Source organism: Salmo trutta, chromosome 16 (genome assembly GCF_901001165.1).
Source record: "Salmo trutta chromosome 16, fSalTru1.1, whole genome shotgun sequence".
NCBI lineage: Eukaryota > Metazoa > Chordata > Actinopteri > Salmoniformes > Salmonidae > Salmo > Salmo trutta.
The window spans coordinates 1,115,998-1,143,078 of NC_042972.1; the positions used below are offsets into that span (position 1 = coordinate 1,115,998).

Genomic DNA, 27,081 nt, shown 5'->3' on the forward strand with positions numbered 1-27,081 from the left:
CTGGGTTTCTGTACAGCACTTTGAGACATCAGCTGATGTAAGAAGGGCTATATAAATACATTTGATTTGATAACCTTTAACTTCTTTGTTTTTGTCAAAGTAGCTGATTTGTGTCAAAAGTTGCATTGTTGCATTTACAGTGGAAGGAAGTTGGAAGTGATGACATCACAACGGGGAGCTTTAAAAAGTTGAATTGTTTAAAAAAAATACATATAAGCAACTCAATCCAGACCAGTCTGCATATTTAAAAGTTTGAACAGTGTTTCTAGCTGAAACAGTGTAAGAGGAGTAGCGTGCAGAAGAGGAAGAGGAGGTATGATGAAGATTTAAAGTGGTATAACGGCTGTCGTGAGAGAGAGTGGACCAAAACGCAGCGGAGTTAGTGTTCATCATATTTAATTCTTAAACGGAACACTATACAACTACAAAATAAGAAACTGACAGCCAAACAGTCCTGTCAGGTGAAACACAATGACAGAAACAATTACCCACAAAACCCCAACGGAAAAACATGCACTTATGTGTGACTCCCAATCAGCAACAACGAACTTCAGCTGTGCCTGATTGGGAGCCACACACGGCCCAAAACAAAGAAATACAAAAACATAGAAACAGAACATAGAACGCCCACCCAATGTAACACCCTGGCCTAACCAAAATAAAGAACAAAAAACCCCTCTCTATGGCCAGGGCGTTACAAGTGGGGACTTTTGCTTCACAAGCCCCACCTAATTAGGATTGTTGTATTGTTTCCACTGGCATCTGCAGTGAAAAAAAAAGTGGGAAAATGTTTACTTTATGAAACACCATGTTCCACCACCATGTGTCCTGTCCTTATGAAAGTGGAACATGGGGTTTCATAAAGTACACATTTTTTCACTGTTTTTTCACTTTCTCTCCATTAAATAACGTTGAGGATATCAGAGCTTATGCAGCTTGAATGGAGAATGCTTTAGGTACGAACCGGTCCACGAGGGATATGAATGTTTTGCCCGTTTGCATACAGTGTGTTTGGGCGGGAAGATGAAAACAACGGGTGGTCTTTGGGCTATGTGTAGAGATGATTAATACCGCAGGCTTTAATACTGCAGGCTGAACTCTCTTTCCTCCCTCTCTCTCTCGCGCTCTCATCTCTCCTCTCTTTCTATCTCTCACTCTCTCACTGTCTCTTCTCCTCCCTCTCTCTCTCGCTCTCTCATCTCTCCTCTCTTTCTATCTCTCACTTCCTCACTGTCTCTTCTCCTCCCTCTCTCTCTTTCCCAAACTCTCATCTCTCCTCCCTCTCTTTCTATCGCTCACTCCCTTACTCTCTTCTCCTCCCTCTCTCATCTCTCCACTCTCTATCTCTCACTTCCTCACTGTCTCTTTCCACCCTCTCTCTCATCTCTCCTCTCTTTCTTCCTATCTCTCACTTCCTCACTGTCTCTTCTCCTCCCTCTCTCTCTATCTCTCATCTCTCCTCCCTCTCTTTCTATCGCTCACTCCCTCACTCTCTTCTCCTCCCTCTCTCATCTCTCCACTCTCTATCTCTCACTTCCTCACTGTCTCTTTCCACCCTCTCTCTCATCTCTCCTCTCTTTCTTCCTATCTCTCACTTCCTCACTGTCTCTTCTCCTCCCTCTCTCTCTATCTCTCATCTCTCCTCCGTCTCTCTCTCGTGCTCTCCTCCCTCTCTTTTTCTCTCCATCCTCTCTCTTCTCTTTTCTTATCCTTTCTCTCATTCTTCTGGACTGTCAGCTGAGAGGAACAGCCCAGATATTTTCTGAGTCATCTCATCAGTTAGTCTGGGAGGTTTTAAAAGTTTCTGATTTGAAAGTTTTTAAATCACCCTAGAGTCCTCAAACTCCCCTCCCTTCTTCCCTCCCCCCCTCCCTGTTCTCTTCCCTCCTCCCTTCCCCTCCCCTCTCCTCTGTCCCTGTTCTCTCCCCTCCTCCCTTTCCCTCCCCTCTCCTCCCTCCCTGTTAACTCCCTCCTCTCCCCTCTCCTCCCTCCCTGTTAACTCCCTCCTCTCCCCTCTCCTCCCTCCCTGTTAACTCCCTCCTCTCCCTCGCTCCCTCCCTGTTAACTCCCTCCCTCCTCTCCCCTCTCCTCCCTCCCTGTTAACTTCCTCCTCTCCCTCGCTCCCTCCCTGTTAACTCCCTCCTCTCCCTCCCTCCCTCCCTCCCTCCCTCCCTGTTAACTCCCTCCCCTCCCTCCCTGTTAACTCCCTCCTCTCCCTCGCTCCCTCCCTCCCTGTTAACTCCCTCCCCTCCCCTCTCCTCCCTCCCTGTTAACTCCCTCCCCTCTCCTCCCTCCTTGTTAACTCCCTCCTCTCCCCACTCCTCCCTCCCTGTTAACTCCCTCGCTCCCTCCCTGTTAACTCCCTCCCCTCCCCTCTCCTCCCTCCCTGTTAACTCCCTCCTCTCCCTCGCTCCCTCCCTGTTAACTCCCTCCCCTCCCTCCCTGTTAACTCCCTCCTCTCCCCTCTCCTCCCTCCCTGTTAACTCCCTCCTCTCCCCTCTCCTCCCTCCCTGTTAACTCCCTCCTCTCCCCTCTCCTCCCTCCCTGTTAACTTCCTCCTCTCCCTCGCTCCCTCCCTGTTAACTCCCTCCCCTCCCCTCTCCTCCCTCCCTGTTAACTCCCTCCTCTCCCCTCTCCTCCCTCCCTGTTAACTCCCTCCTCTCCCTCGCTCCCTCCCTCCTAGGGCTGTGGCGGTCATGATATTGTGTGATTGTGAAGCAAATAACTGCCGGTCTCACAGAAATTGATTGTTAATTAATTAACATAAACACATTTAGCATCTCCTGGCTTCCACACATTCCACTGATGCAGATGTTGGAACTTCTACATTTAAAAAAGTCTAATAAATCCATGTAATATAACCTAAACCATCACAATAAATCCATGATTTATTTTAGACAGGTCTAAAGAAACATGATATGAAGAAGATGGGGTCTATTTCAGAAGAACAGAATAGCATATTCTGTGTTGTCCTTATGTTAGGCCCTGATCTGGCTGTGCCATATCACTGTGGGGCTACACTAGTTCATTTAACAGGTCCTGATCTGGCTATGCCATATGGCTGTGGGCTACACTAGTTCAAACCTCTACGGGCCACGGGGGCAGTATTGAGAATTTTGAAAAAAATATGTGCCCATTTTTAACTGCCTCCTACACCAACTCAGAAGCTAGGATATGCATATTATTAACACATTAGGATAGAAAACACTCTGAATTTTCTAAAACAGTTTGAATGGTGTCTGTAAGTATAACAAAACTCATATTGCAGGCAAAAACCTGTGAAAAATAGATTTAAAAAAATGAGAATTTTGTGACTGTACTATTTAGTGTCATTGTTTTACAGATACCACAGTGAGAAAGGATTCAGTTCGCAACTCCTACTGCTTCCACTAGATGTCAACGATCTTTAGAAAGTTGTTGGAAGCATCTGTGATGAATACAGACCGAATTAGAAAGCTTACAAGTTGACACGTCATCACTTCATTTTTTGCGCCTGCGCATGAATCTGAGAAGAGTGTCTTTGTCATAATCGTTTATTCTAGACACTTGATAGGTTGTGTGAAAATATTACTGATGTTTACTGATGTTTCACGTTAAAAATGGACCAAAAGATTAATGCTAAACAACGTTTGACATGTTTGAACAAACATAAATAGATTATTTACTAGGTTTTTTTTAGCTTTTCGGCGTGACTTTACACTGCCCACCTCATTTTGTGGGAGCCTACTGAATGCTAACTATTTGGACATAAATTATGAACTTTGTCAAAAGAAACCACATTTGTTCTGGACCTGGGATCTCTGGCAGCGCCTTCTGATGGAGATAAGGTAAGGGGATATTTAGAATGTTATTATCGATATTAGATGATGCTAATGCTAACGGTTTAGCTTAGCTTAGCTTATAGCTTAGCTTATGTTGTTAGCATAGTACCCAGTTTATAGCAAAATGTGATTTCCCAGTAAAGTTATTTTGAGATCTGGCCATTCGGTAGCAATTACGAGATGATAATATATTATTCTTTGAATGACAATATTATAATTTACCAATGTTTTCGAATAGTAATTCCGTGATTTGTAATGCTGGATTCACTGGGAGCATTCGAGCTGAAAAAAATTCTGAATTTCACCGCGACTGTAAATGCTGTTTTTGGATATAAATATGAACTTGATGGAACTAAAAATGCATGTATTGTCTAACATAATGTCCTATGAGTGTCATCTGATGCAGATTGTCAAAGGTAAGTGCATAATTCTAGCTAGTTTTCTGTCTGTTGATGCCCTTCTTTGAATTGGCTAAACATTACATGCAGCTATTGTCAATGTACTCTCCTCACATAACCTAACTTTATGCATTCTCCGTAAAGCCTCTGAAAATCGGACAGCGTGGTTAGATTTAGGAGATATATCTTTCAAATGGAGGAAAATAGTTGATTATTTGATTATTTGAAATGATTACTCTTGCAGTTTTGAATTCCCCGCCATGGTCACATGACAATGAATCCCAATACCGGGATAAGATCCTGCCCCCTGGCCTCAACAGGTTTTAACCTGCCAGACTAGATTTGCTTAGAATTCCGTGGCATTATTTTATACTATTTTACAGTATGAAGAATACAATTGAACATACAGTAGCAGTCAAAAGTTTGGACACACCTACTCATTCAAGGGTTTTTCTTTATTTTCACTATCTTGTATATTGCAGAATAATAGTTAGACATCGAAACTATGAAATAACACATATGGAATCATATAGTAACCAAAAAAGTGTTAAATAAATCAAAAAGTAGTCACCCTTTAGTCACCCTTTACCGTGATGACAGCTTAGCATTCTCTCAACCCGCTTCACCTGGAATGCTTTTCCAACAGTCTTGAAGGAGTTCCCACATATATGCTGAGCACTTGTTGGCTGCTTTTCCTTCACCCTGCAGTCCAACTCATCCCAAACCATCTTAATTGGGTTGAGGTTGGGTGATTGTGGAGGCCAGGTCATCTGATGCAGCACTCCATCACTCTCCTTCTTGGTCAAATAGCCCTTAAACATCCTGGAGGTGTGTTGGGTCATTGTCCTGTTGAAAAACAAATGATAGTCCCACTAAGACCAAACCAGATGGGATGGTGTATCGCTGCAGAATGCTGTGGTAGCCATGCTGGTTAACTTCTTGGGGCTATGTGGGACGTTAGCGTGCCACCCGTGGCGCACCCTATCAACAGCAGGTGCATTTCAAGAGCGGCAAATTTGAAACCAAATAAATGTCAAAATTCAAATTTCTCAAACATACAACTAACTTACAGCCTTTGAAAGATAAACATATCCTTAATCTAACCACGTTGTCCGATTTCAAAAAGGTTTTACGGGGAAAGCATAAAGTTAGGTTATGTTAGGAGAGTACATTGATAATAGCTGTGTGTAATGCATTGTCGATTCAAAGACAGGCGTCACCAAAACCATAAAATCAGCTAAAATTATGCACTAACCTTTTACAATCTCCATCAGATGACACTCCTAGGACATTATGTTAGACAATGCATGCATTTTTAGTTCTATCAAGTTCATATTTATATCTAAAAACAGCGTTTTACTATGGCGTTGATGTTCAGGAAATCGTTTCCCTCCAATACAGTCAAGTCATGACAACAAAATAATTAATTAATATTAGAAAACATTGGTAAAATATTATATTGTCATTCAAAGAATTATAGATTTACATCTCTTGAACGCAATGGACTTGCCAGATTTAAAATTAACCTTACTGGGAAATCACACTTTGCAATAATCTGAGCACTGCGCCCAGAAAAATACGCATTGCGATACAGACTAACCGCCATGTTGGAGAGATCTAAAATCGAAAATACTATGTAAATAATCCATTACCTTTGATTCTCTTCATCAGATGTCACTTCCAAAGAATCCCAGGTCCATAACGAATGTAGTTTTGTTCAAAAAAGCTCATCATTTATGTCCAAAAACCTCCGTGTTGTTAGCACATGATCTAAGCCAGCCGGACTTCACTTCACATCACGAACGGAAAAAATATATTTACGTTCGTTCAAACATGTCAAACGTTGTATCGCATAAATCATTAGGGCCTTTTTTAACCAGAACATGAATAAAATTCAAGGCGGACCATTGGGTTCTCTTTTAAAACGTTTCGGAATGAGAGTACCCACCATCAACTCGCACGCCAGGTGTCTAATGGGCCATCACAGTTCCAAGGCTCTTATTCGGTCAGATCTCACTGTAGAAGACTCAAAACACTTTGTAAAGGCTGGGGACATCTTGTGGAAGCAATAGGAAGTGCCAAAACATTCCTCACCCCCTTTGTTTTTCAATGGTATAGGCTTAAAGTCAATTCAACACATCAGGTATCCACTTCCTGTCAGAATCTGTCTCAGGGTTTTGCCTGCCAAATGAGTTCTGTTATACTCACAGACACCATTCAAACAGTTTTTGAAACTTTAGGGTGTTTTTTATCCATATATAATAAGTATATGCATATTGTAGTTACTGGGTAGGATTAGTAACCAGATTAAATCGGGTAAATTTTTTTATCCAGCCGTGAAAATACTGCCCCCTATACCCTAACAGGTTAAGTGTGCCTTGAATTATAAATAAATCAATGACAGTGTCACCAGCAAAGCATCCCCATACCATCTCACCTCCTCCTCCATGCTTCACGGTGGGAACCACACATGCGGAGATCAACCGTCCACCTACTCTGCGTCTCACAAAGACACGGCGGTTGGAACCAAAAATCTCAAATTCGGACTCATCAGACCAAAGGACAGATTTCCACCGGTCTAATGTCCATTGCTCATGTTTCTTGGCCCATGCAAGTCTCTTCTTATTATTGGTGTCCTTTAATAGTGGTTTCTTTGCAGCAATTCAACCATGAATGCCTGATTCACGCAGTCTCCTCTGAACAGTTGATGTTAAGATGTGTCTGTTACTTGAACTTTGTGAAGCATTTATTTGGGCTGGCGATCTGGGGTGCAGTTAATTGCCAATTTCTGTGGCTGGTAACTCTAATGAATTTATCCTCTGCAGCAGAGGTAACTCTGGGTCTTCCTTTCCTGTGGCGGTCCTCATGAGACCCAGTTTCATCATAGTGCTTGATGGTTTTTGTGACTGCACTTAAATAAACTTTCAAGGTAATTGAAATGTTCTGTATTGACTGACCTTCATGTCTTAAAGTAATGATGGACCATTGTTTCTCTTTGCTTATTTGAGCTGTACTTGCCATAATATGGACTTGGTCTTTTACCAAATAGGGCTATCTTCTGTATACCAGCCCTACCTTGTCACAACACAACTGATTGGCTCAAACGCATTAAGGAGAAAAGAAATTCCACAAATTAACAAGGCACACGTTTTAATTGAAATGCATTCCAGGTGACTACCTCATGACGCCGGTTGAGAGAATGCCAAGAGTGTAAAAAGCTGTCATCAAGGCAAAGGGTGGCTACTTTGAAGAATCTAGTACATTTACATTGATGTCAGAGTGAATATAGAGGCAATAGAGTGCTGAGTACCAGGCAGTTAGCTAGTTTGGTAGGTTACTAATGACCAGCAGCAGCATCAGAGCTTGGAGAAGCCTAGTTACCATGACTAAAAGGTCACGTGGAATTTGACTGCCTTCATGACTCGTGACCGCCGGTGTTGCAGTAATACGGTCATCGTAACAGCCCTACTCCCTCCCTATTAGCTCTGATGATTGCCAAAAAAAGCCCCAAATGAAGACCTCCCAAAATGTTCTCAGGGACGCATCCCATCAGAGCCAATGACACAACCCTGTACATGCTGCTAATGCACTGAACACCCCACCTAGTCAAACTTCATCATACACTCACAAAGTCCAAAATGAATCACTTGTTAATTAAGTGGAACTTAAGTTAACCAAAGTTATGCAACATTTCATTCATATATAAAGTAAGGGAGCTTTATCAAAAGATGGACTGTTCTGATTGGTTACATGACATGATTTCTTAGCTGGGTACTGGAACGCAGTCCTTGAAGGCCCATGGCAGTCAAAAATGTTATTTTCCAGTGTTATATATATATAAATATATACACTCAGTGGACAGTTTATTAGGTAGACCCATCTAGTACCGGGTCGGACCCATCTAGTACCGGATCGGACCCATCTAGTACCGGGTCGGACCCATCTAGTACCGGATCGGACCCCCCTTTGCCTCTGGACCAGGCAATGTTTTTCCACTCCTCAGTTGTCAAGTGCTTGTGATCACGAGCCCACTGGAGCTGCTTCTTCTAGCTGATAGGAGTGGAACCCGGTGTGGTTTAGGAGTGGAACCCGGTGTGGTCTAGGAGTGGAACCCGGAGTGGTTTAGGAGTGGAACCCGGAGTGGTCTAGGAGTGGAACCTGGAGTGGTTTAGGAGTGGAACCCGGTGTGGTTTAGGAGTGGAACCCGGTGTGGTCTAAGAGTGGAACCCGGTGGGGTCTAGGAGTGGAACCTGGAGTGGTTTAGGAGTGGAACCCGGTGTGGTTTAGGAGTGGAACCCGGAGTGGTTTAGGAGTGGAACCCGGTGTGGTTTAGGAGTGGATCCCGGTGTGGTTTAGGAGTGGAACCCGGTGTGGTTTAGGAGTGGAACCCGGAGTGGTTTAGGAGTGGAACCCGGTGTGGTTTAGGAGTGGATCCCGGTGTGGTTTAGGAGTGGAACCCGGTGTGGTTTAGGACTGGAACCCGGTGTGGTTTAGGAGTGGAACCCGGAGTGGTTTAGGAGTGGATCCCGGTGGGGTTTAGGAGTGGAACCCGGTGTGGTTTAGGAGTGGAACCCGGTGTGGTTTAGGAGTGGAACCCGGTGTGGTTTAGGAGTGGAACCCGGTGTGGTTTAGGAGTGGAACCCGGTTTGGTCGTCTGCTGCAATAACACATCCATGACAAGGACCGAAGAGTTGTGCGTTCCACTATGCCGTTCTGCATACCACTGTTGTACTGTGCGTTATTTGCCTATTTGTGGCCCGCCTGTTAGCTCGCACGATTCTTGCCAATCTTCTTTTTGACCTCTCTCACCAACGAGCTGTTTTCTCCCACAGGAGACCTGCTGACTGGATGTTTTTTTGTCACTCCATTCTCTGTAAACCCTAGATGTAAAAATCCCAGGAGGCCGGACATTTCTGAGACACTGGCACCGGCAATCATACCACGCTCAGTGTCGCTTAGGGAACTCGTGTTGCCCGTTCTAACGTTCCATCGAACAGTAACTGAATGTCTCGATGCCTGTCTGCTTGCTTTATATAACATGCCACGGCCACGTGACTCACCGTCTATAGGAGCGATCCATTTTTGTGAACGGAGTAGTGTACCTAATAAACTGATATTTCCACACTGAAGTTGAATTAATACTGTGAAATTGTGTAAATGATGATAATGCCAGAAATAGCTTTTTTTGGTGGGATGGAGTTTTGGCCTGCCTGGTGACATCAGATGTTAAATGAGTAAATAGACCAATAGGAAAGAGTTCTAAACCTCTCTGCCATAACAGCTAGTTTTCCCCTCCGAGCAAAATCATTGGTTGAGAAATTGCTCACAGGAAGGTACTTAAATTGATATCCAGAAATTATTTGATCTTGAGATACAAATGACTGCATTGGACCTCTAAAGCTGTGACATTTTAAGGCAGTCTTGTCTCCTCAGAAGGGTTACGTGCTGCTGAATTAACTGTCTAAGGGGCAAATCCTAACTTCCACCTCCAATTTTCACTTAGTCATGCATTGATGTCATTTGGAAACTTAGTGAAAATGTGACTTAATTTGAAATGGGGATTCAGCCCTAAATGATCTCGTCTCCTCTCCTCCAGATATTGATGAGTGTATGGTGTCTTCCCTTCTCTCCTCCAGATATTGATGAGTGTATGGTGTCTTCCCTTCTCTCCTCCAGATATTGATGAGTGTATGGTGTCTTCTCTCCTCTCCTCCAGATATTGATGAGTGTATGGTGTCTTCTCTCCTCTCCTCCAGATATTGATGAGTGTATGGTGTCTTCTCTCCTCCAGATATTGATGAGTGTATGGTGTCTTCTCTCCTCTCCTCCAGATATTGATGAGTGTATGGTGTCTTCTCTCCTCCAGATAATGATGAGTGTATGGTGTCTTCTCTCCTCCAGATATTGATGAGTGTATGGTGTCTCCTCTCCTCCAGATATTGATGAGTGTATGGTGTCTTCTCTCCTCTCCTCCAGATATTGATGAGTGTATGTTGTCTTCTCTTCTCTCCTCCAGATGTTGATGAGTGTATGGTGTCTTCTCTCCTCCAGATGTTGATGAGTGTATGGTGTCTTCTCTCCTCCAGATATTGATGAGTGTATGATGTCTTCTCTCCTCCAGATATTGATGAGTGTATGATGTCTTCTCTCCTCCAGATATTGATGAGTGTATGGTGTCTCCTCTCCTCCAGATAATGATGAGTGTATGGTGTCTTCTCTCCTCCAGATATTGATGAGTGTATGGTGTTTTCTCTCCTCCAGATATTGATGAGTGTATGGTGGCTTCTCTCCTCCAGATATTGATGAGTGTATGGTGTCTCCTCTCCTCCAGATATTGATGAGTGTATGGTGTCTTCTCTCCTCTCCTCCAGATATTGATGAGTGTATGGTGTCTTCTCTTCTCTCCTCCAGATGTTGATGAGTGTATGGTGTCTTCTCTCCTCCAGATATTGATGAGTGTATGGTGTCTTCTCTCCTCCAGATATTGATGAGTGTATGGTGTCTCCTCTCCTCCAGATATTGATGAGTGTATGGTGTCTTCTCTCCTCTCCTCCAGATATTGATGAGTGTATGGTGTCTTCTCTTCTCTCCTCCAGATGTTGATGAGTGTATGGTGTCTTCTCTCCTCCAGATATTGATGAGTGTATGGTGTCTTCTCTCCTCCAGATATTGATGAGTGTATGATGTCTTCTCTCCTCCAGATATTGATGAGTGTATGATGTCTTCTCTCCTCCAGATATTGATGAGTGTATGGTGTCTCCTCTCCTCCAGATAATGATGAGTGTATGGTGTCTCTCTCCTCCAGATATTGATGAGTGTATGGTGTCTTCTCTCCTCCAGATATTGATGAGTGTATGGTGGCTTCTCTCCTCCAGATATTGATGAGTGTATGGTGTCTTCTCTCCTCCAGATATTGATGAGTGTATGGTGTCTTCTCTCCTCCAGATATTGATGAGTGTATGGTGTCTTCTCTCCTCCAGATATTGATGAGTGTATGGTGTCTTCTCTCCTCCAGATATTGATGAGTGTATGGTGTCTTCTCTCCTCTCCTCCAGATATTGATGAGTGTATGGTGTCTTCTCTCCTCTCCTCCAGATATTGATGAGTGTATGGTGTCTCCTCTCCTCCAGATATTGATGAGTGTATGGTGTCTTCTCTCCTCCAGATATTGATGAGTGTATGGTGTCTTCTCTTCTCTCCTCCAGATATTGATGAGTGTATGGTGCGAAGCCACAACTGTGGTCAAAGGTTTGAGTGTGAGAACACGGAGGGTTCCTTCCTGTGTAACCCTAAACAGAGATGTCTCCCCGGCTTCACCCAGGACTCACATGGAAACTGCATTGGTAAGTCATCACATCTGATTCAGGGTCAGAAGCCTGCTATTCTCCTAATGGTGAGGTTATGTGTTGGTGCTGGGGGATTTGATCATAGATGTGTTGTTAGGGGCAACAGAGATGTCTTGCCGGCTTCACCCAGGGCACATGGAAACTGAGTCGGTGAGAGAGACCTCTAATGACCCCAAGTGGACATACAGTGAACTGCATTAACACATGTTCTCTAGGCTTCTCTGTGTCTGTTGGATTGAACCCCCTCTCTCCCCCCCTGCCTGTCTCTCCCCACCCTCCCCCCTCTCTCCCCACCCTCCCCCCTCTCTCCCCCCACCCTCCCCTCTCTCTCCCCTCTCCCCCCACCCTCCCCCCTCTCTTCCCCACCCCCCTCTCTCCCCACCCTCCCCCCTCTCTCCCCACCCTGCCTTTCTCTCCACACCCTCCCCCCTCTCTCCCCACCCTGCCTCTCTCTCCCCCCTCTCCCAACTCTCTCCCCCCTCTCTCTCTCCCCACCCTCTCTCTCTCCCCACCCTCCCTCTCTCTCCACCCTCCCGCTCTCTCCACCCTCCCGCTCTCTCTCTCCCCACCCTCCCTCTCTCCCCACCCTCCTGCTCTCTCTCCCCACCCCTCCCCCTCTCTCCCCACTCTCCCTCTCTCCCCCCCTCCCCCTCTCCCCCCTCCTCTCTCTCCCCCCCTCTCTCACCCCACTCTCCCTCTCTCTCTCTTCCCCCCTCTCTCCCCACCCTCCCTCTCTTTCTCCCCACCCACCCTCCCTCTCTCTCCATCTCCCTCTCTCCATCACCCTCTCGCCCTCCCTCCCTCCCCTCATCTCCCTCTCTCTCCCTCCAGATATTAATGAGTGCAGTAGTCTATCTGATCCATGCAGTGCTGGTTTTCACTGTATCAACACTGTGGGCTCCTATACCTGTCAGAGGAAGGTCATCATGTGTAGTCAGGGATACCACTCCAGCCCTGATGGAACACGCTGCATCGGTAAGTTGTGGTGAGTTGTGTTATGGTGTGGTGAGTTGAGGTGGTGAGTTGAGGTGGTGAGTTGTGTTGTGGTGAGTTGTGTTGTGGTGAGTTGTGTTGAGGTGGTGAGTTGTGTTGTGGTGTGGTGTGTTGTGGTGTGGTGAGTTGTGGTGTGGTGAGTTGTGTTGTTGAGGTGGTGAGTTGTGTGGTGTGGTGAGTTGTGTTGTGGTGAGTTGTGTTGTGGTGAGTTGTGTTGTGGTGTGTTGTGGTGTGGTGAGTTGTGGTGTGGTGAGTTGTGTTGTTGAGGTGGTGAGTTGTGGTGTGGTGAGTTGTGTTGTGGTGTGGTGAGTTGTGTTGTGGTGAGTTGTGTGGTGTGGTGTGTTGTGTTGTGGTGTGGTGAGTTGAGGTGGTGAGTTGTGGTGTGGTGAGTTGTGTTGTGGTGTGGTGAGTTGAGGTGGTGAGTTGTGGTGTGGTGTGTTGTGGTGTGGTGAGTTGTGTTGTGGTGTGGTGAGTTGTGTTGTGGTGTGGTGAGTTGTGTTGTGGTGTGGTGAGTTGTGTTGTGGTGAGTGGTGTTGTGGTGTGGTCAGTTGTGTTGTGGTGTGAGGTGGTGAGTTGTGTTGTGGTGTGGTGTGGTGAGTTGTGAGGTGGTGAGTTGTGTGGTGTGGTGAGTTGTGTGGTGTGGTGAGTTGTGTGGTGTGGTGAGTTGTGGTGTGGTGAGTTGTGTTGTGGTGAGTTGTGGTGTGGTGTGGTGAGTTGTGAGGTGGTGAGTTGTGTGGTGTGGTGAGTTGTGGTGTGGTGAGTTGTGGTGTGGTGAGTTGTGTTGTGGTGAGTTGAGGTGGTGAGTTGAGGTGGTGTGGTGTGGGTTTGGTGCGTGGTGAGTGGTGTTGTGTGATTGGTGCGTGGTGTCACCAACCGGTCAATCTAGTCGATCACCAAACATTTCTGTAAAAAACAATAAAGCCTTGCATTCCTATTTTTGTTATTTGTTTCGTGCTGTTGGTGGGAGGTGCACTTGATTCAACAGCCCTGTTGGCGATAGGTGCACTTGATTCAACAGCCCTGTTGGCGATAGGTGCACTTGATTCAACAGCCCTGTTGGTGGGAGGTGCACTTGATTCAACAGCCCTGTTGGTGGGAGGTGCACTTGATTCAACAACCCTCTTGGTGGGAGGTGCACTTGATTCAACAGCCCTGTTGGCGGTAGGTGCGCTTGATTCAACAGCCCTGTTGGTGGCAGGTGCACTTGATTCAACAGCCCTGTTGGCGGCAGGTGCACTTGATTCAACAGCCCTGTTGGCGGCAGGTGCACTTGATTCAACAGGCCTGTTGGCGGTTGGTGCGCTTGATTCAACAGCCCTGTTGGCGGTTGGTGCGCTTGATTCAACAGCCCTGTTGGCGGTTGGTGCGCTTGATTCAACAGCCCTGTTGGTGGGAGGTGCGCTTGATTCAACAGCCCTGTTGGTGGGAGGTGCACTTGATTCAACAGCCCTGTTGGTGGGAGGAGCAGCGAAATGCTTGTGCTTCTAGTTCCGACCATGCAGTAATATCTAACAAGTAAAATAACCTAACAATTTCACAACAACAACCTTATACACACAAGTGTAAAGGAATGAATATATGTACATAAAAATATATAAATGAGTTGCCAAAAGTCAGCCTCGAAACCTTAATGACTTGGAGAAGATCTGCAAAGAGGAGTGGGACAAAATCCCTCCTGAGATGTGTGCAAACCTGGTGGCCAACTACAAGAAACGTCTGACCTCTGTGATTGCCAACAAGGGTTTTGCCACCAAGTACTAAGTCAAGTTTTGCAGAGAGGTCAAATACTTATTTCCCTCATTAAAATGCAAATCAATTTATAACATTTTTGACATGTTTTTGTTGTTATTCTGTCTCACTGTTCAAATAAACCATGAGTTGAGTCAGTATGTTGGCAGCAGCCATTCAATGGTAGGGATGGCTGTTTAACAGTCTGATGGCCTTGAGATAGAAGCTGTTTTTCAGTCTCTCGGTCCCAGCTTTGATGCACCTGTACTGACCTCTCCTTCTGAATGATAGCGGGGTGAACAGGCAGTGGCTCAGGTGGTTGCTGTCCTTGATGATCTTTTTGGCCTTCCTGTGACATCGGGTGGTGTAGGTGTCCTGGAGGGCAGGTAGTTTGCCCCCGGTGATGCGTTGGGCAGACCTCACTACCCTCTGGAGAGCCTTACGGTTATGGGCGGAGCAGCTGCCGTACCAGGCGGTGATACAGCCCGACAGGATGCTCTCGATTGTGCATCTGTAAAAGTTTGTGAGTGCTTTTGGTGACAAGCCGAATTTCTTCAGCCTCCCGAGGTTGAAGAGGCGCTGCTGCACCTTCTTCACCACGCTGTCTGTGTGGGTTGACCATTTCAGTTTGTCCGTGATGTGTACGCCGAGGAACTTAAAACTCTCCACCCTCTCCACTACTGTCCCGTCAATGTAGATAGGGGCTGCTCCCTCTGCTGTTTCCTGAAGTCCACGATCATCTCTTTTGTTTTGTTTACAATGAGTGTGAGGTTATTTTCCTGACACCGCACTCCGAGGGCCCTCACCTCCTCCCTGTAGGCCGTTTCGTCGTTGTTGGTAATCAAGCGTACCACTGTAGTGTCGTCTGCAAACTTGATGATTGAGTTGGAGGCGTGCATGGCCACGCAGTCATGGGTGAACAGGGAGTACAGGAGAGGGCTGAGAACGCACCCTTGTGGGGCCCCAGTGTTGAGGATCAGCGGGGTGGAGATGTTGTTACCTACATTCACCACCTGGGGGCGGCCCGTCAGGAAGTCCAGGACCCAGTTGCACAGGGCGGGGTCGAGACCCAGGGTCTCGAGCTTAATGACTAGTTTAGAGGGTTCTATGGTGTTAAATGCTGAGCTGTAGTCGATGAACAGCATTCTTACATAGGTATTCCTCTTGTCCAGATGGGTTAGGGCAGTGTGCAGTGTGATTGCGATTGCGTCGTCTGTGGACCTATTGTGGCGGTAAGCAAATTGCAGACACACCTGGCTAACTTGATGGGTCATGTAATAATCTGGCAAAATGGAGTCTTTTGTTTAGACATGTAGCTATCTAGCTATACAATGAACCGGAAATAATCCCAACTCAAACTACTACCAATACACAGCTGTAGTATCACTCTCCAGGTTGCTAAAGAAATCTACTAGGCTCGATGTTAGCTAGCTAACGGTAGGCTATAACTAGCAATGAAAATGTATTTCTGATTCAAATAATATTACTACACAGATCATACACGTAATGTTAGCTTTAGAGCCAGCTACCTAAGGTTAGCTAGCTAGCTAACAGTACGCTTTAACTTGCAATGAAAATGACTTTCATAATTTGAAACTTATAATATCTGAAAATGTAGCTTGACTCTTACCGTATACATTGATGAATTCTTCACATTTAATTTCTGTTTTGTAGCTTGTTTGGCCAGCGTTGTGTCAAGTCACTCCAGGTTCACACTGACCGTGGCGTGTGCAATAAGTCACCCATCACTTTTTCCAACTGATCTGTCGATAACCCCTGCTTAATTCAGGGCATCCGTTGTTGTGAAAAGTAGCAAATTTACATTTTAGTCATTTAGCAGACGCTCTTATCCAGAGCGACTTACAGTAGTGAATGCATACATTTCATACATTTTTTCTCCATACTGGTCCCCCGTGGGAATCGAACCCACAACCCTGGAGTTGCAAACACCATGCTCTACCAACTGAGCCACAAATCTTTTGTAGTTCTCGATGGCTAACGTTGTATCTTTCAAAAAACGGCAGAAAGGACTATCAACACGTACTGAGCAGCCCACATTATAGACAGAAGCACGTTACATGGCAGACCAATCCAAACTCATCTCCCGGCATGTCCAGCCCATCCATTATCTCAGCCAATCATGGCTAGCTGGAAGGTTCTGTCTTTTTCTGTGGCTTAACCAACTAGGCTCGTAATTTAACAATTTTATTAATATTTATACAGATGGCATACACGTTTATTATTAAGGCACATGAAAGTTCATATGTTCCAGAAAGCATTTCTGGCAAAAAACGCCGTTTGATTAAAAAATAAATTTGCGTTCAAATGCCTCTCCTGTGAAGTAGTGACGCGTGACATAAGACTAGTTTCCTGAAACGAGTCACATATCATTTCACAATGGTCTGAGAAGAACAACACGAGTCACATATCATTTCACAATGGTCTGAGAAGAACAACACGAGTCACATATCATTTCACAATGGTCTGAGAAGAACAACACGAGTCACATATCATTTCACAATGGTCTGAGAAGAACAACACGAGTCACATATCATTTCACAATGGTCTGAGAAGAACAACACGAGTCACATATCATTTCACAATGGTCTGAGAAGAACAACACGAGTCACATATCATTTCACAATGGTCTGAGAAGAACAACACGAGTCACATATCATTTCACAATGGTCTGAGAAGAACAACACGAGTCACATATCATTTCACAATGGTCTGAGAAGAACAACACAAGTCACATATCATTTCACAATGGTCTGAGAAGAACAACATTGGCAGGGCATTTCAAGTATAGCCAATATGCAGTGATAATGTATTGGGCCTTTAGCCTACTACTGTACAAACCTCATTGCTACAGAACTGTCTTTAATTGGTTAATGTTGCGTAGGCTTACGTTATTTAAGTCATGTTTATAAAAAAAAAATCTGAGCGGTAGATCTCGGCTTGCATTTTGACTCAGCAAGAGATCTTGACTCAGAAAAGGTTGGTGACCACTGCCAAAAACAGACCTGGCTTTCGAGAGAAAACAGTCTATGTGCAACACTGCCCACAAAATGAGGTGGAAACTGAGCTGCACTTCCTAACCTCCTGCCAAATGTATGACCATATTAGAGACACATATTTTCCTCAGATTACACAGACCCACAAAAGATTTCGAAGAAAAAAAAATTCCAATTTGGATAAACTGTTATGTGAAATATCACCGTGTGCCATCACTGCAGTGGGATGTGTGACCTGTTGCCAGGGAAACCAGAACAAACACCATTGTAAATGCTACCTATATTCATTTGTTTATTTATCTTCTCTTTCCTACTGCAACTAGTTGCACATTGTTTTCAACTCTGTACATAGACAACAATACAGTATATCATTTCAAATGCCTCTCTTGTGAGAGAAATATTCTGTTTTCATTTGTTATCGTTGATTTCATTTTTGTTTATTACTTATTTGACCTGCTTTGTAAACATATTTATGACATGCCAATAAAGCCCTTTGAATTGAGAGATGGGCAGAGACAGACAGAGACAGAGAGAGAGAGAAAGAGAGAGCAGTGTCAGTTCCTGAAGTGTCGACTCTCTTCCCTGGCCTGTGTAGATGTGGATGAATGTCAGACAGGTAACCATGGGTGTGGTGAGGGCCAGATCTGTCATAACCTCCCTGGTAGCTACCGCTGTGACTGTCAAACAGGCTACCTGTACGATTCACTACGCCAGGTCTGCAGCGGTAGGTAACACACCACACACACACACACACACACACACACACACACACACACACACACACACACACACACACACACACACACACACACACACACACACACACACACACACACACACACACACACACACACACACACTCACAAATGCACGCACACACCTCTATACCTCTCTACTACGCTAACCCGACCTCTCCCCTTCTCTCCTCTCCCCTCCTCCCCTCTTCTCTCCTCTCCTCTCTCTCGTCCCCTTCTCTCCTCTCCTCTCCCCTCCTCTTCCCTCCCCTCTGCCTTCTCCTCTCCCCTCCTCCTCTCCCCTCCTCTCCTCTCCTCTCCTCTCCCCTCCTCTACTCTCCTCTCTCCCCCTCTACTCTCTTCTCCCCTCCTCTCAAACCCTCCTCTTCTCTCCTCTCCTCTTCCCTCTCCTCTCCTCTCCTCTCCTCTCCTCTCCTCTCCTCTCCTCTCCTCTCCTCTCCTCTCCTCTCCTCTCCTCTCCTTTCCTCTCCTCTCCTCTCCTCTCCTCTCTAGATGTGAATGAGTGTTGGAGCTACCCTGGCAGGCTATGTGCTCAGACGTGTGAGAACAGTCCAGGGTCCTACCAGTGTTCCTGTACAGCAGGCTTCTCTCTGGCCTTCGACGGGAAGAACTGTGAAGGTAAGACAACTGTGACAGAAATAATACTGTGGAAGCACTTCAGAACTGCATGTAGTACTGTGAAGATACTGCAAAGCTACATGTAATACTGTGAAGATACCTCAGAACTACATGTAATACTGTAACATTTTAGGGTAAAACACCAGGGTTTAGACCCAGAGTCAACCTCCAGGGTAAAACACCAGGGTTTAGACCCAGAGTCAGCCTCCAGGGTAAAGCATCAGGGTTTAGACCCAGAGTCAGCCTCCTGGGTAAAACACCAGGGTTTAGACCCAGAGTCAGCCTCCTGGGTAAAGCACCAGGGTTTAGACCCAGAGTCAGCCTCCAGGGTAAAACACCAGGGTTTAGACCCAGAGTCAGCCTCCAGAGTAAAACACCAGGGTTTAGACCCAGAGTCAGCCTCCAGGGTAAAGCACCAGGGTTTAGACCCAGAGTCAGCCTCCTGGGTAAAGCACCAGGGTTTAGACCCAGAGTCAGCCTCCAGGGTAAAACACCAGGGTTTAGACCCAGAGTCAGCCTCCAGGGTAAAGCACCAGGGTTTAGACCCAGAGTCAGCCTCCTGGGTAAAGCACCAGGGTTTAGACCCAGAGTCAGCCTCCTGGGTAAAGCACCAGGGTTTAGACCCAGAGTCAGCCTTCAGGGTAAAGCACCAGGGTTTAGACCCAGAGTCAGCCTTCAGGGTAAAGCATCAGGGTTTAGACCCAGAGTCAGCCTCCAGGGTAAAACACCAGGGTTTAGACCCAGAGTCAGCCTCCAGGGTAAAACACCAGGGTTTAGACCCAGAGTCAGCCTCCAGGGTAAAACACCAGGGTTTAGACCCAGAGTCAACCTCCAGGGTAAAACACCAGGGTTTAGACCCAGAGTCAGCCTTCAGGGTAAAGGTTGTCAGGGTTTAGACCCAGAGTCAGCCTCCAGGGTAAAACACCAGGGTTTAGACCCAGAGTCAGCCTCCAGGGTAAAGCATCAGGGTTTAGACCCAGAGTCAGCCTCCAGGGTAAAACACCAGGGTTTAGACCCAGAGTCAGCCTCCAGGGTAAAACACCAGGGTTTAGACCCAGAGTCAGCCTCCAGGGTAAAGCATCAGGGTTTAGACCCAGAGTCCGCCTTCAGGGTAAAGCATCAGGGTTTAGACCCAGAGTCAGCCTCCAGGGTAAAGCATCAGGGTTTAGACCCAGAGTCAGCCTCCAGGGTAAAGGTCTCTCCAGAGATGTTTGATCAGGTTCAAGTCCGGGCTCTGTCTGGGTCACTCAAGGACATTCAGAGATTTATTCCGAAGCCGTTCCTGTGTTGTCTTGGCTGTGTGCTTAGGGTCAGATGTCCTGTTGGAAGATGAACCTTTGCCCCAGTCTGAGGTCCTTAGCACTCTGGAGCAGGTTTTCATCAATAATCTCTCTGTCCTTTGCTCCATTCATCTTTCCCATGATTCTGAGTAGTCTCCCAGTCCCTGACGCTGAAAAACATCCCCTCAGCATGATGCTGCCACCACCGTGCTTCACCGTAGGGATGGTGCCAGGTTTCCTCCAGAATTGACACTTGGCATTCAGGTGACGTGTCCTTGGTGACTTGGTTAGCTGGGTGGCTTGGTGATTTGTCCTTGGTGACAGTTAGCTGGGTGGCTTGGTGACAGTTAGCTGGGTGGCTTGGTGACTTGGCTAGCTGGGTGGCTTGGTTAGCTGGGTGGCTTGGAGACTTGGTTAGCTGGGTGGCTTGGTGATTTGGTTAGCTGGGTGGCTTGGTTAGCTGGGTGGCTTGGTGACTTGGTTAGCTGGGTGACTTGGTGATTTGGTTAGCTGGGTGGCTTGGTTAGCTGGGTGGCTTGGTGACTTGGTTAGCTGGGTGGCTTTGTTAGCTGGGTGACTTGGTTAGCTGGTTGGCTTGGAGACTTGGTTAGCTGGGTGGCTTGGTGACTTGGTTAGCTGGGTGACTTGGTGATTTGGTTAGCTGGGTGGCTGGGTGGCTTGGTGACTTGGTTAGCTGGGTGGCTTGGTGACTTGGTTAGCTGGGTGGCTTGGTGACTTGGTTTGCTGGGTGGCTTGGTGACTTGGTTAGCTGGGTGGCTTGGTGACTTGGTTAGCTGGGTGGCTTGGTTAGCTGGGTGGCTTGGTGACTTGGTTAGCTGGGTGGCTTGGTGACTTGGTTAGCTGGGTGGCTTGGTGATTTGTCCTTGGTGACTTGGTTAGCTGGGTGGCTTGGTGACTTGGTTGGCTGGGTGGCTTGGTGACTTGTCCTTGGTGACTTGGTTGGCTGGGTGTCTTAGTGACTTGTCTTTGGTGTCTTGTCCTTGGTGACTTGGTTGGCTGGGTGACTTGTCCTTGGTGACTTGGTGACTTGTCCTTGGTGACTTGGTGAGTTGTTCTTGGTGACTTGTTTGGCTGAGTGACTTGTCCTTGGTGACTTGGTGAGTTGTTCTTGGTGACTTGGCTGGCTGAGTAACTTGTCCTTGGTTGATGTGAACCTGTTCATTACCCAAGGTTCATAGATTTGATTTCAAGGACTTTGCTGTGTGACTTTGCCGTGGTTGCTGAGCCTGGGGAGCTCTGAGGGGAAATAGCATCCAGAGGACTCATGCAAATTCGTACACATCATTACAGAGCACAGCATTCCCTTGATCTAGGCAGATGTGTTGTTAATCTCTCTCTCTCTCTCTCTCTCTCTCTATCGCTCTCTCTCTCTCTCTCTCTCTCTCTCTCTCTGTCTCGCTCTCGCTCTGTCTCTGTCTCTCTCTTGCTCTCGCTCTCTCTCTCTCTCTCTCGCTCTCTCGCTCTCTCTCTCTCTGTCTCTCTCTCTCTCTCTCTCTCTCTGTCTCTGTCTCTGTCTCTGTCTCTCTCGCTCTCTCTCTCTCTCGCTCTCTCCCTCTCTCGCTCTCTCGCTCTCTCGCTCTCTGTCTCTCTCTCTCTGTCTCTCTCTCTCTCTCTCTCTCTCTCTCTCTCTCTCTCTCTCTCTCTCTCTCTCTCTCAGATCTGAATGAGTGTGACTCTAGTCCATGTGGTCAGGAGTGTGCTAACATCTATGGGTCCTACCAATGTTACTGCAGACAGGGCTTCTACCTGAAGGAAGACGGACACACCTGTGAAGGTATCCCACCATGACAGCTCTACCACCATGTTACCAATAGCCTGTGTGTTTTGTATTGACATGTTTCTCTATTGCAGATATTGATGAGTGTTCCCAGAGTATTGGCAACCTGTGTGTGTTCCAGTGTGTGAACGTCCCAGGTAGCTATCAGTGTGCCTGTCCCCCTAACGGATACACCATGTCCACCACCGGACACACCTGCAGAGGTACGGACTGACGTCAACCAGCGTCTCTCTCACGCTTTATATACAGGGCTGTTCTATATCCTTATTTCCATATGGGCTGAGCTGTCGCAGTGATCAGTACCTTCTGATACATATTGATCAATACCTTCTGATACATATTGATAAATACCTTCTGATACATATTGATAAATACCATCTGATACATATTGATAAATACACACTGTTTTGTTTAGTCTGTCTGTCTGTCTGTTGTAGATATTGATGAGTCTGTCTGTCTGTCTGTTGTAGATATTGATGAGTCTGTCTGTCTGTCTGTCTGTCTGTCTGTCTGTCTGTCTGTCTGTCTGTCTGTCTGTCTGTCTGTCTGTCGTAGATATTGATGAGTCTGTCTGTCTGTCTGTTGTAGATATTGATGAGTCTGTCTGTCTGTTGTAGATATTGATGAGTCTGTCTGTCTGTCTGTCTGTCTGTTGTAGATATTGATGAGTCTGTCTGTCTGTTGTAGATATTGATGAGTTTGTCTGTCTGTCTGTCTGTCTGTCTGTCTGTCTGTCTGTCTGTCTGTCTGTCTGTCTGTCTGTCTGTCTGTCTGTCTGTCTGTCTGTCTGTCTGTCTGTCTGTCTGTTGTAGATATTGATGAGTCTGTCTGTCTGTCTGTTGTAGATATTGATGAGTCTTTCTGTCTGTCTGTCTGTCGTAGATATTGATGAGTCTGTCTGTCTGTTGTAGATATTGACGAGTCTGTCTGTCTGTTGTAGATATTGACGAGTCTGTCTGTCCGTCCGTCCGTCCGTCCGTCCGTCTGTCTGTCTGTTGTAGATATTGATGAGTCTGTCTGTCTGTCTGTTGTAGATATTGACGAGTCTGTCTGTCTGTCTGTTGTAGATATTGACGAGTCTGTCTGTCTGTTGTAGATATTGACGAGTCTGTCTGTCTGTTGTAGATATTGACGAGTCTGTCTGTCTGTTGTAGATATTGACGAGTGTACAACAGGAGGTCATAACTGCTCTACAGAACAGACCTGCTCCAACGTCCAGGGAGGGTTCAGGTGTCTCTCTTTTTCCTGCCCTCCATATTACAGAAAGGTCTCAGATACGTGAGTACAGCACAATCACAAACACACACACACAACCCTCGCTCTCTAACCCTCTCTCTCTAACCCCCTCTCTCTCTAACCCTCTCACTCTCTCTAACCCACTCTCTCTCTAACCCCCTTTCTCTCTAACCCTCTCACTCTCTCTAACCCTCTCACTCTCTCTAACCCACTCTCTCTCTAACCCTCTCACTCTCTCTAACCCTCTCACTCTCTCTAACCCTCTCACTCTCTCTAACCCTCTCACTCTCTCTAACCCTCTCACTCTTTCTAACCCTCTCACTCTCTCACCCTCTCACTCTCTCTCACCCTCTCACTCTCTCTAACCCACTCTCTCTCTCACCCTCTCTCACCCTCTCACCCTCTCTCACCCACTCTCTAGCCCTCTAATCCACTCACTCTCTCTCACCCTCTCTCACCCTCTAATCCACTCTCTCTCTCTAACCCCACTCTCACCCTCACCCTCTCTCTAGCCCTCTAATCCACTCTCTCTCTCTCACCCCTCTCTCACCCTCTCTCACCCTCTCTCACCCTCTCTCTAGCCCTCTAATCCACTCTCTCTCTCTCACCCTCTCTCACCCTCTCTCACCCTCTATCTAGCCCTCTAATCCACTCTCTCTCTCTCACCCTCTCTCACCCCTCTCTCACCCTCTATCTAGCCCTCTAATCCACTCTCTCTCACCCTCTCTCACCCTCTCACTCTCTCTAATCCTCTCTCTCTCTCTCACCCTCTCTCTCTCTCTAGCCCTCTAATCCTCTCTCTCTCTCTCACCCTCTCTCTCTCTCTCTTCTCACCCTCCCTCTCTCTCTCTCTCTCTCTCACCCTCTCTCTCTCTCTCTCACCCCTCTCTCTCTCTCTCTCACCCTCTCTCACCCTCTCTCTAGCCCTCTAATCCACTCTCTCACCCTCTCACCCTCTCTCACCCTCTCTCTCTCTCTCTCTCTCTCTCTCTCACCCTCTATCTAGTCCTTTCTCGCTCTTTAACCCTAACCCTCCTAACTATCCCTCCTCTCTAACCGTAAACAATTTTCTCTCTCACCCTAACTCTCTCCAGTCGTTGTGAGCGCAGTGGTTGTCCAGCTAACTCTGTAGACTGCCAGACCTCTCCTCTGAGAATCACCTACTACCAGCTGAGCTTCCAGACCAACATTGTCATCCCCGCTCAGATCTTCAGGATTGGCCCCTCGCCCGCCTACAGGGGAGACAACATTGCTATTTCCATCACCCACGGTAACGAGGAGAACTACTTTTCCACGCGGAAGCTGAACAGTTTTACGGGGGCGGTGTATCTGCAGCGGCAGGTGAGACAGCCGAGAGACTTCCTGATCGATGTGGAGATGAAGCTGTTGAGACAGGGGGCGTTCACTACCTTCCTGGCCCGGATATACGTCTTCATCACCTCTAACACACTGTAGAGTCTAAACACACACCATCCCAGAACAGACTGTCACCCCGCCACTTCTCTAATATTCATATGGTGCTGAACTTTATACTAGTAACTTACATATATATATTTCATCATACAATCTTATCCAGAGCGACTTACAATATCAAGTGCATACATTTTCATAGTTTTTCATACTGGTCCTCCGTGGGAATCGAACCCACAACCCTGGCGTTATAAGGACCATGCTCTACCAACTGAGACACACACTTCAACAACTGGATTGTTACTAAAGACTAAGTCAGTCTTCTGTTTATACAAGTCTTTTATAATGTAATCTCTTTCAATGCATGTGTCTCAAGCTGTGTGGTTTGACTCTGCCAAGGTGGTCCTCAGAGTACTAGGCTCTGTCCTCCTGCTCCTTAACCTCTGGAACCTTCCAATCCCAACATTAACTTTCAGAGGTTTTGAAGCATGAGTTACTGAATAGAATGGAGAACCCTGGAGCAGCGCTTAGACCAGAGCTTGTAGACACACTGAGGGTACCCTGCTCTCTCTCTCTCTCTCTCTCTCCTCTCTCTCTCTCTCCGCTCTCTCTCTGCTCTCTCCGGTCACTCTCTCCGCTCACTCTCTCCACTCTCTCTCTCTCCGCTCTGACTCTCTCTCGCCGCTCACTCTCTCCGCTCACTCTCTCCGCCCTCTCTCTCTCCGCTCTGTCTCTCTCTCGCCGCTCACTCTCTCCGCTCACTCGCTCCGCTCTCTCTCTCCGCTCTGTCTCTCTCTCTCCGGTCACTCTCTCCGCTCTCTCTCTCCGCTCACTCTCTCCGCTCTCTCTCTCTCCGCTCTGTCTCTCTCTCTCCGGTCACTCTCTCCGCTCTCTCTCTCCGCTCACTCTCTCCGCTCTCTCTCTCTCCGCTCTGTCTCTCTCCGCTCTGTCTCTCTCTCCGGTCACTCTCTCTGCTCTCTCTCTCTCCGCTCACTCTCTCCGCTCTCTCTCTCTCCGCTCACTCTCTCCGCTCTCTCTCTCTCCGCTCACTCTCTTCGCTCTCTCTCTCTCTCTCCGCTCTGTCTCTCTCCGCTCTGTCTCTCTCTCTCCGGTCACTCTCTCCGCTCTCTCTCTCTCTGCTCACTCTCTCCACTCTCTCTGAGCTCTGTTGCTCTCTCTCTCAATTCAATTCAAGGGGTTTTATTGGCATGGGAAACATATGTTTACATTGCCAAAGCAAGTGAAGTAGATAATGATAAAAGTGAAATAAACAATAAATATTAACAGTAAACATTACACTCAGAAAAGTTACAAAAGAATAAAGACATTTCAAATGTCATATTATGTCTATATACAGTGTTGTAACAATGTGCAAATGGTTAAAGTACAAAAGGGAAAATAAATAAACCTACATTTGGGTTGTATTTACAATGGTGTTTGTTCTTCACTGGTTGCCCTTTTCTTGTGGCAACAGGTCACAAATCTTGCTGCTGTGATGGCACACTGTGGTATTTCACCCAATAGATATGGGAGTTTATCAAAATTGAGTTTGTTTTCAAATTCTTTGTGAGAGATATGGGAGTTTATCAAAATTGAGTTTGTTTTCGAATTCTTTGTGAGTCTGTGTAATCAGAGGGAAATATGTGTCTCTAATATGGTCATACATTTGACAGGAGGTTAGGAAGTGCAGCTCAGTTTCCACTTCATTTTGTGGGCAGTGTGCACATAGCCTGTCTTCTCTTGAGAGCCAGGTCTGCCTACGGCGGCCTTTCTCAATAGCAAGGCTATGCTCACTGAGTCTGTACATAGTCAAAGATTTCCTTAAGTTTGGGTCAGTCACAGTGGTCAGGTCTTCTGCCACTGTGTACTCTCTGTTTAGGGCCAAATAACAGTCTAGTTTGCTCTGTTGTTTTGTGAATTCTTTCTAATGTGTCAAGTAATTATCTTTTTGTTTTCTCATGATTTGGTTGAGTTTAATTGTGCTGCTGTCTTGGGGGTCTGTTTGTGTTTGTGAACAGAGACCAGCTTACTTAGGGGACTCTTCTCCAGGTTCATCTCTCTGTAGGTGATGCCTTTGTTATGGAAGGTTTGGGAATTGCTTCCTTTTAGGTGGTTGTAGAATTTAACGTCTCTTTTCTGGATTTTGATAATTAGCGGGTATCGGCCTAATTCTGCTCTGCATGCATTATTTGGTGTTTTACGCTGTAAACAGGGGATATTTTTGCAGAATCCTGCATGCAGAGTCTCAATTTGGTGTTTGTCCCATTTTGTGAATTCTTGGTTGGTGAGCGGACCCCAGACCTCACAACCATAAAGGGCAATGGGTTCTATAACTGATTCAAGTATTTTTTGCCAGATCCTAATTGGTATGTCGAATTTTATGTTCCTTTTGATGGCATAGAATGCCCTTCTTGCCTTGTCTCTCAGATCGTTCACAGCTTTGTGGAAGTTACCTGTGGTGCTGATGTTTAGGTTGAGGTATGTATAGTTTTTTGTGTGCTCTAGGGCAATGTTGTCTAGACGGAATTTGTATTTGTGGTCCTGGTGACTGGACCTTTTTTGGAACACCATTATTTTGGTCTTACTGAGATTTGTTGTCAGGGTCCAGGTCTGACAGAATCTGTGCAGAAGATCTAGGTGCTGCTGTAGGCCCTCCTTGGTTGGGGACAGATCTAGGTGCTGCT

General features: G+C 46.5%; 1 protein-coding gene across 1 annotated transcript in view; it reads left to right on the forward strand.

Moving 5' to 3' along the window:
• fbln2 (fibulin 2) overlaps positions 1 to 24,970 on the forward strand; it is a 117,803-nt gene extending 92,833 nt beyond the window's left edge. The window contains exons 8-15 of the mRNA XM_029692719.1: positions 11,425 to 11,562; positions 12,397 to 12,540; positions 17,896 to 18,024; positions 18,548 to 18,673; positions 21,632 to 21,748; positions 21,826 to 21,954; positions 22,906 to 23,029; positions 24,082 to 24,970. Coding sequence (XP_029548579.1) covers positions 11,425 to 11,562; positions 12,397 to 12,540; positions 17,896 to 18,024; positions 18,548 to 18,673; positions 21,632 to 21,748; positions 21,826 to 21,954; positions 22,906 to 23,029; positions 24,082 to 24,442 — 1,268 coding nt within the window. The 3' untranslated portion in view covers positions 24,443 to 24,970. The remainder of the gene's footprint in view (positions 1 to 11,424; positions 11,563 to 12,396; positions 12,541 to 17,895; positions 18,025 to 18,547; positions 18,674 to 21,631; positions 21,749 to 21,825; positions 21,955 to 22,905; positions 23,030 to 24,081) is intronic.
• The last annotated feature ends 2,111 nt before the right edge of the window (positions 24,971 to 27,081 follow it).